This window comes from Capsicum annuum, chromosome 10, assembly GCF_002878395.1.
Source record: "Capsicum annuum cultivar UCD-10X-F1 chromosome 10, UCD10Xv1.1, whole genome shotgun sequence".
Taxonomy (NCBI): domain Eukaryota; kingdom Viridiplantae; phylum Streptophyta; class Magnoliopsida; order Solanales; family Solanaceae; genus Capsicum; species Capsicum annuum.
In genome coordinates, this window is record NC_061120.1 from 219,257,769 (window position 1) to 219,271,894 (window position 14,126).

Sequence of the window (14,126 nt, forward strand, 5' to 3'; positions counted from 1 at the left end):
ACAACAAACACATAAATTTACGTGGAAATTCTTACGAAAAAAATCACAGGCAGAGACAGAGGAATTCACTATAATGAAGAGGAGTAATGTGGAGATGATAGGCTCAATTTCGTGTATATGAGAACAAACCGAAACAGCCCCACTAAACGCACTTATATAATACGTGCATACAAATAAGTCATAGGTCCAAAAACATATAGGTCCATACCTATCGGCCCGATCCCTACGCTACCACCACAGACCCCATGAAAAATCATAAACATGGGTCGCACCACGAATTTTTCAGGACCGAATCAACAAAATTCGAGTTACAAACTCTAACATTACTGAATTATGCGGATTTCGAAATCTGAGTGTTCCCCCTTTATTTTCCTTATGCCAATAATAATAACAGATTTTGTTTGTGCGATTATAATGAATTTGATGTTGTTTTTGTTGTAGTGCATGAGGTAAAGACGAAAATTAGAAAGGACACACACCATGGGGAATAGCTAATAAAGTTTTGGTTACGGAACTGACAAAATTCAGTAACTCCGGCCAGAAACTTATATGTGTGTTAAAAAAAACTACATTATATATAAACAATTATATTACATGGCTATTTTGGTGATGGTCGAGTTGATAGAGCAAGGCATTTTCTAAATAGTTGCCTCAGCTGAGTTTGATACTATCCACATGTGTTTCTCGGTCAAGCTCGTCACTCGAGGTTTACATAGTGCATGCGATTTTATATTTTCTATATGATTTGTAGGTTATTACGCTGGAACGGAATTTAGCAGCCGGGGAATCCCCATGTTGCCAATAATAATATATAGTATATTTATATTACATCTTAGAATTTAAACTCATGCACATAATATATGTAATTCCCCCTTTGTTTACGTTTTGGAAAAATAAATAGTGAGTATATACTACTTATTATTTTAATATTTATCTTTCAAAGCTACATTTGCAAGTGTCATTTGACACATTAGGACCAAATACTCGATTAACTTTCAAAATCTTTGAAGTATAAAACTCACTTACAATAAATATATAAATGAATGTATACAACTTTAAGTTAAAGAATTGAGATACATTTTTAGTAAATCAAAGAATTAGTCTAGGTGCTTTTAGCTACAACCTTGGAAAGCTTGCATAGGCGAATCCACGTTCAGAATGAATGTGATCTTATTATATATGTATATATTCGAAATCTTTTTGCTTATGTATGTATGTATACATGGTCGCGTGTACTAAAAGAGATCGACTTTCTTTTTGAGATTATCTTGCTTCCATTTAGGCATCTTGTAGAATGCTTCTTTTGTCATTCCTAGTACAGATTCAAATTCTTCGCCCGAAAGATAAGCCTGCAAAAAAAGTTTGTCATCGGAGATGATACAACATATTGTACTGTCGTAAGAATATAGAAATGAGAATGATACGCGTGCTACAAACCTCTCTCCGTGTGGTGTCAATGCCAGTTGCAGGATTTTCTGATTTTGCTTTCATTTGCTCGTAGCTGAATACCTCGTCTGGTGGTTTCAGTGCTGAGTCTTCCTCATTAGTCTCTGCGTGATCAACTACCTCGCTCTCCTGATGATGTTCTGAACGTTCTTCAGCTTCTCTAAACCGAGCAGTACTCCTTGCTCTATCTGAAAAAAAAAATCAATAATGTGTCAGGTAGAAGCTATCAGTGCACAATGTATCCCGCGTTAATAGCCAAAGCTTATAAAGAGCAACCCAGTGGATAATATATCCCGCGTTAGCAGGGTCCAGAGAATGGACGCACCCCAAGGGCGTGAGGTTGAGGTAGACAGGCCATCCTAAAGACTGCTTGTGTGTTTGAATTAAAAAGTTATATGAGTAAAACGCTTCCAGGTGAACACAAGATATCTTGATAATCATAAAACTTCACAAGGCAATACCGGAATCTAGAAATAAAAGTATCATAAAATGCCTGAAAAAACTTGTACCGGTGGGGCTAGCTGATGGACTTCTACTTGATTGAAGAGAAGATCCGCGCGAATTTGACTGCTTCATTTCCTCAGTAAGAACATTAGACAATGCAGCTACTGCAGCTGCTCTTTGTGAACTCTGACTTGTTCCTGTAGGCTTTGGAACCGAACTAGCTTTTGCAGTAGACGATGAACTAAACGCAGAGTTTAAAGCAGCTAAGGCCGAGGCTCTTTGGGTTGGGCCGTCTTGGTTTGTTCTATGATTCTGAATTATAGAGTAGATGGTCTATTAGCACATCAAGAGGGAACTTTTCGAATACTAAATGAAGTCTTGTATTAAGAAATTGATCAGTTGATGATGCGAAAAGCATCTAGCAAACGATTAATATTGCTGTCGTAGGTTGGCAGTAAGAATAATGGTCGATGAAGCAGATAACTAATCGCCCGAAGAAGCAGAAAAGAATTACACAGAAAGACAGATTTACCTCTGAAGCATGACCAAACCCAAACAGTATCATAACCTTCTTTTGGAATGAGTTTCCATGTGCCTGGTTAAGCAGGTAAGTCAGAGCGAAGATTTTACAGAAGTGAAGAAAAATACGTTGAGATAGATTAACTGACATTCTTGTAAAGCCGAAGACATGAGAATTTCAGAAAAAATACTCTATGTAATAGTTCATCGACAAAGCAAATTGTTCTCATTCTATGTAACACGAAACATATTCAGAAAGGGTCCTCTCGTATGTGGATAACCACCGATTTCAGTAAGAGTGTTTCATTTTCTTTCTCTTTGTTCGCGTGGTATTAGAACTTACTATATTTTGATAGAGAGACATAAACAGCCTCCAACTACAAGTTGGCGGCCTTATGCTGGCTGTCCCGCCAAAGGCTTTTAGATATCTATACAAACTGGATTTTTCCAAACTACTGTAAATATCTGCCTAGTTTGCCATTACTACATCCATGAGTGTTTGATATGAGATGTCATATGTTTTTCTTTCATTTTCCATATCGTAGTATCATAAGCAATCTAAATCATAACTTATGAACTTTTAAGTGTCACCTTTCTCGATCTCAGCTTTATGAAAAAGTTGCTGAAACGACTAATGAGTTTCAGTTATTATCGTTCAAGCATGTCTCTAGTGTTCTTTACAATGCAACTTTTGTAGTCACTCTACATCTCATCTTCAAGTTATATACCAACTTCAAACCAAAAAATCTCAGCGAGATAGAGAGAGAGAACTTTAGTCACTTACGGTAGCCTTTACAGGATCCCATGAGAAAAAAGTTGTAAAGAAACATGGCTCATTTCCTTCTGTAACTTTATACAATGGAACATCAGAGGATTGCCCTTCCAAAGATGCAGCCAACTCTACGTATTTCTGTGATCAACTTCTAGGGTTACTTGAGCATACACGAAAAGGGACAAGTACTTTCAAGATATAGGACACTAAATATTATTACCTGTCCAATTTCGAAAGCACTTTGCTTTTCTTTGGAGTCTGCTGATTGACCAACCCAAACAAAAACTTCAGCATGTGTGTCGAGAACCATGACGTCCTCAGTCAATAAATCATCTTGAGAAAAGTTGTAGATTTCTTCAACCTGTCATTTGCATAGTAAAATATTAACACGTTTCATCTACGAACAGAAATTGATACGTTTTATCTGAATTCTCTAGGAACTTACCTCGAATTTTCCTGGACATCCACGAGTTAGCATGAAATCATTTGAGAAAGGCAGTTAGCAGAGAAAAAATTCATCATTCGCAAAATATATCTCTCTCGAAATTAAAGAATAAGGGATATATGCACCTTTGTTCACAGAACAAGAAAACAAGTGAGGTTCCCTGGTGGCTTCAGGAGCTAATTTGTTGCTGGTATAATCTTGTTTTTCTCCAAGACCAATCCAGAAAGCGGAGCTCTCCGTTCCTTCCTTAGTGTGTTTTACAGTTACTCCTGGCTGAGTTTATGAATAAAACAAATCAAAGATAACGTAATGCAGAAGAAACTTAGTACAAACACAGTCGCGTCAGTTGGATATATTCTTTTCACACTTCTACCGAAGATGTAAATGTGCATGTCGTACCTCCAATAACCGCCTATTCTAGTATGCTATCGGCAAGAGTAACCATATATCTTACTTATTTGGCTCTATTCTTATCGCTGCATGGAATCAAACTTAAGACTTCACATATATGTCGAGGTGAAATCACGAGCACCTAGAGCTAATCTGCTTAAAAAGAGCAAGCCATTCTACTTGGAAAGACAACAATGAGAAAGAACACCTTTTTCTACTGCAACAAAAGCTCACCTTCAAGAATTCCACAACCTTTGTCGCGAACTGCTGTTGCTCATGTGTACTCTGCTTGCCATGCCAAATGAATACTGAAGAGCTAGATTGCAGAAGGAAACACCCATATGTGTTCAGCGAAGTTGCTACCTGTCAGAGTTCAGAAACAGCATAAAAATTAGAAATCCAGTTTGTAAAATTTAGCGTGACAGTATACAGTCATCTAAGGCAATATGGAAATGGAAACTACACAATAAGTACAAACATAAGTTTTCGATGAAAAGTGTGGCATTTTCATTTTCTATTAGACGGCTCTATGAGACGTGGAGACTCTATCAACATAGAACGGAAGCGACCTATCTAGCTAGACACAGTTCGAGAACATGTCCAAGTGACGACAAGGAGGGTCTCATAACGTAGATTTTGCAGCAAAATTTAAAGATTATCAGCTATAGACCACTTAATAGCCCAAAGAAGGGAAAACTTAAAGGTTCAATAAGCATACAGCATCGACTTGAACTGCTTTGTTGTTATGACCAGAAGTTTCAGATATACTGAAAAGGGTGACCACATCAGAAGCATAGGTTTCATCATTCAAGTCATTGTTTGCAATATGATTTTTATAGCCCGAGCTTAATCCACCCTGAAAAAAGGAAAGAGACCTATCGTGGTTATTCTATATGTTAAAACGACATAAATAGCCTCCTCTATTACGATATATGGAGAGATACCTTAAGGACCACCATGGGCTGGAATATTGCAACAAATTGTGGTGGTTCTTTCCCTTGGTATACTCGACCCTGGATAGCGTAAATGTTACATCGAAACATCATTTGAGTTTTTGGCTGAGAAAACAGTAAGAGAAAGAAGTAATACCAGCACAGGTCTCCCTTTATGTGAAGTGCACATTGCGCTGGCCAATTGTGCAGCCATCTCTTGATCCTCCTGAATGCACACGACGATTCAATTTATGAATTGAACAAGAATGATAATTTATTCCTATTCACTGTTTCAATGCAACGACAGAAAATTCTATAAAGATGTGTTGGACCCTTATATGGAAGGACATTCGTACCTTGATGCTATCCTTTCCAATCCACCAACATAAGTAATAATCTTCTTTCCGTTCATGAGAATGGTACGTGTAGAGAACTATGTAGCAATCTCCACTGTAGAATTTACCAATGTCTTCTTTGGGTATCAGAGTCTTTGCACTTCCATCGATACACCAAACCTGACATATTTTTACATTTTCAGTGAAGAATGAGCTGGCTAAAATCGGCAGAAACTATTACGACATGGAAAAGAGTCTGATGATCAGACCTCTATCTTTCCACCTCCTTCAAGCAACAGGGGAACTTCCTCATTGACAGAAGTACTTTTGCTAGAAGCTTTGACGGCAGCACCTTGTTGCTTCAGAATCGCTGAAAGGATGCAACGCGGATAAAGTTAGAAATAATTCAAATTAGTAATATACATATTCTTTACACACACAATAAATTTACCTGCTACTTTTCCTCGTCCTTCCTCAGGCGCAGGTGTTGATCCTGATGGCCAAGAGTCGAAATTGGACTTAAATGGATGTGTCTCATAGCCTTGAATAAGCCGCGTGACACGCGTTGACTTAGGTCTATTTTGATTAGCAAGATACTCCTGGAAATTATTGAGTCATTTCAGATATGAGAAATTATACCACATGAAAACACAGACGAACAAGTTAACATTCTACCTCTGCCGCTTTAATGGTACTTTTCCTCTCCTCCAGTTCAGTATGACGGCCTACCCAAGTGAAAACCTCGGAACCACAATCCAAAATATAGCATTTATCATTTTCCAATATGGACTTTGTAAGTTCACCATCCAACGAATTGATCTGGCCATCAATAATGCTACAAACGAGGAAATAATTCAACTTCCGAGCCAACAACAGCAAAAGGTTGAAATACAAAATTCAGTAACAGGTAGCAAACCGATAAAACTTTGATATAGAGTATCATAAACATAAGAAACTGCTTGACACTAGTGGTTACTCCCACTATACGCTGGGTCCGGGGAAGGGCCAGACCACAAGGGTCAATTGTACACACCCTTACCATGCGTTTCTACCAGAGACACACTGGCGATTACTGGTTAAAGAAAACTACGATTCTGCTCAAACTCATTCCTTTTCTGAACATGAATGGGCCTACTATGTGAATATAACAAGAGGAAAAATCTGATCAAACTGAATTATCATAAAGGAGTATGTAGCTGTTTTACTAACTTCAGGACTATAAAAGAGTTATAAGGATTCAACATTACCTATAAAGTTTAGCAGTAGTTCTCTCAGGAACAACATCATCATCGCTAGCAACCTTTTTGCTAATCGGAGCAAAGCCACCAAAGAGAACCCAAAACGATCCAGAATCTGACTCAGTATGTAGATTCCCATCATCTGGGGTTTACAATAGAAAGATTTTGTATATAAGTTTAGGGAAGCATCAAAAGAGTGAGCTTCAATGAATATCCCACATCACATAACAGATACATAACAATTCTGTCGCGTTGTATTGTACTCTGTGACTTTGGCTTACCAATAATAGCAACATCACACACGCCGCCATGATACTTCTCCTTCAATAACTGAATAACTTCTAATGCTTTAGCCCTCTCCTGGATATTGGAATTTGCACCATTAAACTGATATATTTTGTCTTCTGTGTCTAGAATGAACACATCATCATGATTTAGCGATGACCGAGCGAAAGGAACCTGACAAAAATCTAAGCTCAATATTATCTTCAATCACAGCTGAAGAAGATACACATTTTTCCAAATGAGCTCATCCAGTAAGTTTATTTGTGCTTCTGTACCTGCTTCATCCTGACAACTCGTTTACCATTGCAGACATACAACCTCGTTTCAAATTCTTCCTCCTCCGGTTTCTTGAATCCAGATGCAACACCTCCTTCTAATGGTATGATGCATGGCTTAAAGTACGACAAGAACTTGTCCGATTCATGACGTTGGATCTCCCTATGCTGTACTGCTCGCCCTCCAAGAATTGCGTCAAGCTCAACCGTTTTGATAGCTGCAGTACCTGCTTCATCCTAGCATAGTATACAAACTTCTAGAAAATGAAAAAAAGGGAGCAATACGGTTGAGCTACTTCTAAAACTACTAAATGATTCATACCTGACTAGTGTCCTTTCCAAGCCAGAAATGTATATCATGCCAATAAGCACCTCCTCTGGTAGAAGTTGTCTGCGATTATTAGACGTAAGATAAAAGCAAAATCGTTGTCAAAACATTGAATAAAATCTAGCAAGCAAAGAACGAGAAAAAAACATAAAATATCTACCTGCAAGACGATGTATGAGTCACCCGAGTAGAATTTACCATATTCAGATTTCGGCACAGGAACTGGTTGGAAATTCTCAATTCTCCATACTTCGGTTCCTCTACGTAGAGTTAAGTTAAAAGCTTACGAAATTTCTCCACCAAATTCTGCAGTAGAAACACTTAAAGATGGAAAATGAAAACACATTTAATCAAATCTTAGAAGCAAGGATACGGTTTCTGGCCTGCACCCTGAAATGCCGGTTCCAAATCTTTCACATTGGTGGACATTGTGCAATGTTGAAGCTCCAAACTTCACCTCAAACGTCAAAACAACGCAACTGGAAAGACAAAAGGAACATGAGAAAGTGCGGCATGAAGTAGAGAAAGTTATTCCATTATGATCTACGCGACAAATTATGTACTCCAACAACATTTTTCATAACACAACACATATTCTTTGACATCCTAATTAGTAGCATGGGATTTGTGAGCTTGTTTTAGCAGGTAGTTTATAGTACGCGGCAACTTTTGGTAACTTCTCTGTTTGCGCGAATAATGCAGGTCGATTACATTACTCGTGCTGAACAGAAGAACCTCTTCTGAAGCTCACTTCTATTGTTTACCGCGAAACCAAGCATTCTGTACCAATTCATGTTATGCATAAACAAACCATCAGCCACAAGTTGGTTGGGTAACTGTCAAAGAATGTGACATATTCTAATGGAAAAAGTTGTATGATGAAATTTTTCCATGTTTCGTTGGTCAAAAGAAAATATATTTTCTCCGGAAAACAACTTCATTCAAAACGAGGAAAATCACTTCTCTAGTGAAAGTACGGAAAACAAGTTCCACAACTGACATTCCACGTTGATTATGTCCTCCTACTCTCCAACACACCTCATCTTTACCCCCACGCCGCAGCCTCCCACCTTCCACCTCCTATAGTATTTGTCTACATTATATTCAACATATTTTCGACGGAAAACAACTTCATTCAAAACGAGGAAAATCACTGCTCTAGTGAAAGCACGTAAAACAAGTTTCACAACTGACATTCCACGTTGATTATGTTCTCTTACCCGTCAACGCACCTCATCTTTCCCCCCCACGCCCCAGCCTTCCACCTTCCACCTCCTATAGTATTTGTCTATGTATATTATATACAATATATTTTCTCCGGAAAGCAACTTCATTCAAAACGAGGAAAATCACTTCTCTAGTGAAAGCACGGAAACAAGTTCCACAACTGACATTCCACGTTGATTATGTCCTCCTACCCTCCAACGCACCTCATCTTTCATCCCCACACGCCAATCTCCCACCTTCCACCTCCTATAATATTCGTCTATATTACATACAATACAAATTTTTTTTTTAGGATAATATATTTTGCACGTAGGTATCAAACACGAGAATATAAATAAGAAAAACATTTTCTTTCGTACCGAACACAACCTAAAGACAGCTAAAATGGAGAAACTAATTTCACATTGAAGCAATAAGAGATCAAACAGAATTGATGAATGCACCTTCCCCTTGTGATCTTTCTGCAGAATTTTACAACAAATTATCGATTATTTTCTTCCTCTTTGATCAGATTTGATAATTCATCGACGTGACTAAATGATCAAGATCACGAATATTATACAATGTACATTGTATACATGTAAATATTTACCATAAGATCAGAGAAAGAATAATAATGATGGAAAAAGAACGAGAAAACTTCTCCTTCTATTGTTTTCTCATTTTCATTTTCTTCGGATCAAGCAATTCATAAGTTATATCCATGCAATTATTATTACGATGACATCAAAGTCCTCTTATAATTTATATTGCACATATCTAAGTCATGCCAACGTAAGCTTGCGTTCACCTAGATTAATTTCATCGACTATTTGTTACCTTCCGTCAATTATTAGCTTACGCACGCTCAACAAATTTCAAATTCACGAAAATTCAGTATATGTAAATAAATCAACTTATTATTGTAAATTAATTTGAGAAAATATGTGAGGAATTTACTTAATAGAATGAATAGAATTATTTGAAATTATTTGTTGACTCAAAATTATTAGTTTTACTTATAATAAAAGATTTTAAGATCAGAGAATTCATGCATATTTTTTAAGTTCAAACACATGTACGATCCTTTAAATTTGTTCAGAATTTTATTTAGACACAACTTAACTTCGTTTTAATTGAACATAATATTATGTACGATTTCGTTCATATTAGACACATTAATTTTTTTTTTTTGGAAACTCCAGAAAAACCCGTAGCCACTACACCCTCTGCCACAACCTCTGCCCTTCGGGTGAACACTCTGCGGTGAGCACTGTGTTGATCCAAATGTATACATGAGGCAATTTTATTATTTTCAGTGTGACATATTACTTTTGAGGTTTAGATAGTGTCACGTGATAAATATATTAATAGTAGGGTTCTGTTAGTGGCACGAATGAACCAAATGATCGACTATATAAATAAGCTTGATTATTAAAGGACGATATAACTAAGTCATTTCTAAAAGTTTGATGGCATATTTAAAACTTTTTTTTCTTCATTTATTACCATTTATACCTTAAAAAATGTTAGTGTTTCGATTGTCTTTTGAAGAGCCATTAATATGGGCTATGCTTTTTGGGCCAGCCCAACTCAACCTGCAATTTAATAGGGTGGACTATGATTTTTGGAGCCCATTTAGGAATTTTAGTCGGACTTTTAAGCCCACTAGCTCGTGGAACTTGAGCAAGGTGGGTTGGATCGTTGTGTAGCTCATAAAAGTTTTTTCGATTTTTTTTATCTAAATAATGTCTTTTAAAGGCATTATTGTCCTAAATGATAATATTATTATTTTATTATGAATTATAACCTACTTTTATCCTTGGAGCTCCGACAATACCCACCCACGTCACTTTCATTACTCTCATGACTTTTGATAATCATAATTCCTAAATTATATTAATTAATATCCAGATTCATGATATCATTTGTATTTCTTATTGTTGTCCTATAACTAAGATCAACGGCGGAGCTATCCTTGGGCTAGGGGTTCATTCGATCTCCCTATGTCGGAAAATTATGTCATATATATGTGGTTAAAATTATTTTTTATGTATATATAGTAGATATTGAACCCCCTTCGATTAGTTTGTATGTTCACTTATGAACCCCTTGTGGTGGGGTCCTTCCCTGGACACCGCGCATAGCGATAGCTTTAGTGCACCAGGCTGCCCTTTTTTTCTGATTTCTCTTCTCTATTATTATAATACTATTTTGAGGTTATGATATTTATTTGATTTGTTTAAAGGCAAAGAAAAGGCAGATTAATTAATAATAAGAAGTTATAAGCAATTCTTCTCTAGTGATTATTTTGTCTTCCTACTAAATTTATCGATCAAATCTTTATATAATTTTCATTTCAAGACATATAATAAAGTTTTGCATTTTTGAGATGTCAAATGGACCCCTAGCTACGAATGTCCATATAAATGGAATGTCAATCCCTTTTGTTCCATGACTCCACTCACAACTTTTAAATTGGAAGCAAGACGACTTACCATTCGAGTAACTCCCTCTTGTCCTTCAGATACTAGATTATTAGTATTGAACTCATTTTAAAATGTTTGTATTGATTAGCAAGGGCTGATGTTCTATATATATGGTTATTAAAATTATTTTTTCATCTATATATAGTAGATGTTGAATAAATTCTGACTCCGTCACTGCTGATTAGCTGGGATAAAATAACTAGTAAATTGAAACAAAGGGTGTAATAACTAGAAAATGTTTTGTAATATTTGTGGAATTATATTCTTCTATGATGTAACATAAAGCAAGTTAGGCATTTTTCAATGGAACCTAAAGTAGTGGGGTATTTTTGTTCTTTTTTATCTTGAGGATGGGGGACCTTTGGTGTTCTAAATATTGAGACAATGCATAATACAAGGGTCATGATGCATGTCTATTAAAGCGAGAACCCAAATATCAATCAATTTTAGATTCCATGGAGAAATAACTTGTTTAATTATTTTGCTAGGTAAAAAGACTTATTGAATGTTTTTTTGGGTTTTTCTTTCCCTTGTTCATATCTAAGTGAGTATCATTTATAGGGATGGCAATGGGACGGTGCGGGTTTTAGGTTATGTGGACCGGCGCGGGTTCTAGATTATGTGGTTGCGGTGCGGGTGTGGGGCGGATTTAAGTAAGTTTTTGTTTAAATGGTGCGGGGCAGGGCGGGTATATCCAGGTTTAAACTAGGAAAAAGTTAAAAATTAGTATTATTCTCGTAAATCTATCTAAAATTATATGTATTCTTCATTCAAAATTTTATGATACTTAAAACAACATATATAACATTACAGATAAGAAAATTTATAACTTTTTTAATTTCTTTATTCATCTTAATGAAAATTTACTATTTGATCATTACTTGTACATGCGATACTTTTCTAATAATTTCTTAGTGAAAAGTGATATAATAGAAATTGATTGTTACTATTTCCTAGTATTGAAAATTTTATGATTTTCGGTGTAGTTACAAATTTTTCAAAATAGAAAAAAGAAAAAATGTGGGGTGATGCGGTGCGGATATGCGCGGGTATGAGTGTGGGGCGAGTTTATGCGGTTTAAAAGTAATGCGATGCGGTGTGGGACGATTTTAAAATTCGCGGGTTTAGAAAAATGCCGCACCGCACCATTGCCACCCCTAATCATTTAGAAGAGAATAAGAACAATTGATGTTAAGAAGATAACACGTGATGTGCAAATAACGACATACGTTACAAGTTCAAACATTGTCAGTGACACAAAAAATTCGTCATTTAAGTAGAGAAAGATAAAGGTGGTGGCTCATTATATCGTTTATTGAGTTTCGAACTATGTTGTGTGCAAATAACGACATACGTTACAAGTTCAAACATTGTCGGTTAACACAAAAGAATCTGCCATTTAAAATTTTAAATAGAGAAAGATAAAGGTGGTGGCCCATCATATCGTTTATTGAGTTTCAAACTGTGTTGTGTGCACTTCGAGATTTCTCAATTATATATCAATCAAAAATAATAATAACGACAAGAACCGTTAAAGGATGTGGGGTAGTTCATCTGATGATTTCTTTTCATCTTTAACCAAAAATCTTGAATATGATCTCTAGAATGAGAAATCTCGCTATATAACACATTTTATCCTTTAGTAAATCTATATGACAAACATCAGATTTAATCGGTGGAAAATAAGAATAGTTGAAGGCCTCTGGTTTTTTTGTCTAGTGCCTAAAGGTATGAACATAACATGTGATGTGCAAATAATAACATACGTTACAAATTTGAATATTGTCGATGTGGGGTTTACGTTACATTACGTTATGTGGGGCAGGTCATCTGACCTGAACAATTGAAGGCCTATGGGTTTTTTTTTTCCAGCACCTAACGGTAAGAACATAACACGTAATGTGCACATAATGACATACGTTACAAGTTTGAACATTGTCGGTGTGGGATATACGTTACGTTACGTTATATCGTTTATTGAGTTTCAAACTGTGTTGCGTGCACTTCGAGATTTCTCAATTATCAATCAAAAGGAATAATAACAACAAGAACCGTTAAAGAATGTGGGGTAGGTCATCTGACGAGTCGTTTCCATCTTTAACCAAAAATCTTGAATATGATCTCTAGAATTAGAAATTTCGCTATATAAAGCATTTTATCCTTTAGTAAATCTACATGACAAAACATCCGATTTAATCGGTGGAAAATAAGAATAATTGAAGGCCTATGGGGTTTTTGTCTAGTGCCTAAAGGTATGAACATAACACGCGATGTGCAAATAATGACATACGTTACAAGTTTGAACATTGTCGGTGTGGGGTTTACGTTACGTTACGTTATATCTTTTATTGAGTTTCGAACTATGTTGCGTGCGCGTTGAGATTTCTCAATTATCAATCAAAAAGAATAATAACAAGAAGAACCGTTAAAGGATGTGGGGTAGGTCATCTGACCTGAATAATTGAAGGCCTATGGAGTTTTTTTTCCAGCACCTAATGGTAAGAACATAACACGTAATGTGCACATAATGACATACATTACAAGTTTGAACATTATCGGTGTGGGATATACGCTACGTTACGTTACATTGTATCGTTTATTAAGTTTGAAACTGTGTTGCGTACACTTCGAGATTTCTCAATTATCAATCAAAAAGAATAATAACAACAAGAACCGTTAAATGATATGGGGTAGGTCATCTGAGTAGTCCTTTCCATCTTTAACCAAAAATCTTGAATATAATCTCTAGAATGAGAAATCTCGCTATATAAAACATTTTATTCGTTAGTAAAAATACATGACAAACATTCGATCTAATCGGTGGAAAAGGGTACAGGTGTGAGGGTTCGACCTATTATTTATCGAGTTTTGAATCATATCACTGTTAGAGTATCATGTGGTGGGATAATTGAGATTCTTTTATTCTTAATTAGAAATCTCACCATTCTAAACCGTAAAGTGAGAAACCATGTTTGATCAGATGAATGAATTTCGAATACCGAATAGTTACACTGAAAAGAAA

The 14,126-nt window shown here is 36.1% G+C and overlaps 1 protein-coding gene across 2 annotated transcripts; it reads right to left on the minus strand.

Annotated features, from left to right (window-relative positions):
- Positions 1 to 988: 988 nt before the first annotated feature.
- LOC107843914 (villin-2-like) lies at positions 989 to 9,367 on the minus strand. Of its 2 annotated transcripts, none has more exons than XM_016688341.2 (23): positions 9,229 to 9,367; positions 7,783 to 7,888; positions 7,570 to 7,669; positions 7,404 to 7,472; positions 7,082 to 7,318; positions 6,803 to 6,980; positions 6,531 to 6,663; positions 5,959 to 6,118; positions 5,735 to 5,882; positions 5,553 to 5,653; positions 5,305 to 5,463; positions 5,106 to 5,174; positions 4,961 to 5,029; positions 4,735 to 4,872; positions 4,251 to 4,379; positions 3,752 to 3,899; positions 3,627 to 3,637; positions 3,402 to 3,542; positions 3,194 to 3,319; positions 2,423 to 2,485; positions 1,956 to 2,202; positions 1,438 to 1,634; positions 989 to 1,349 (listed from the first exon to the last, which is right to left on the minus strand). In XM_016688341.2, exons 2-23 carry the CDS (start codon positions 7,836 to 7,838, stop codon positions 1,236 to 1,238), a joined length of 2,793 nt encoding a protein of 930 aa, XP_016543827.1. In that variant the 5' UTR covers positions 7,839 to 7,888; positions 9,229 to 9,367; the 3' UTR covers positions 989 to 1,235. The 2 variants fall into 2 exon arrangements, with proteins under 2 accessions (XP_016543827.1, XP_016543826.1); XM_016688340.2 differs by having other exon boundaries at positions 9,080 to 9,358.
- Between the last annotated feature and the right edge of the window lie 4,759 nt (positions 9,368 to 14,126).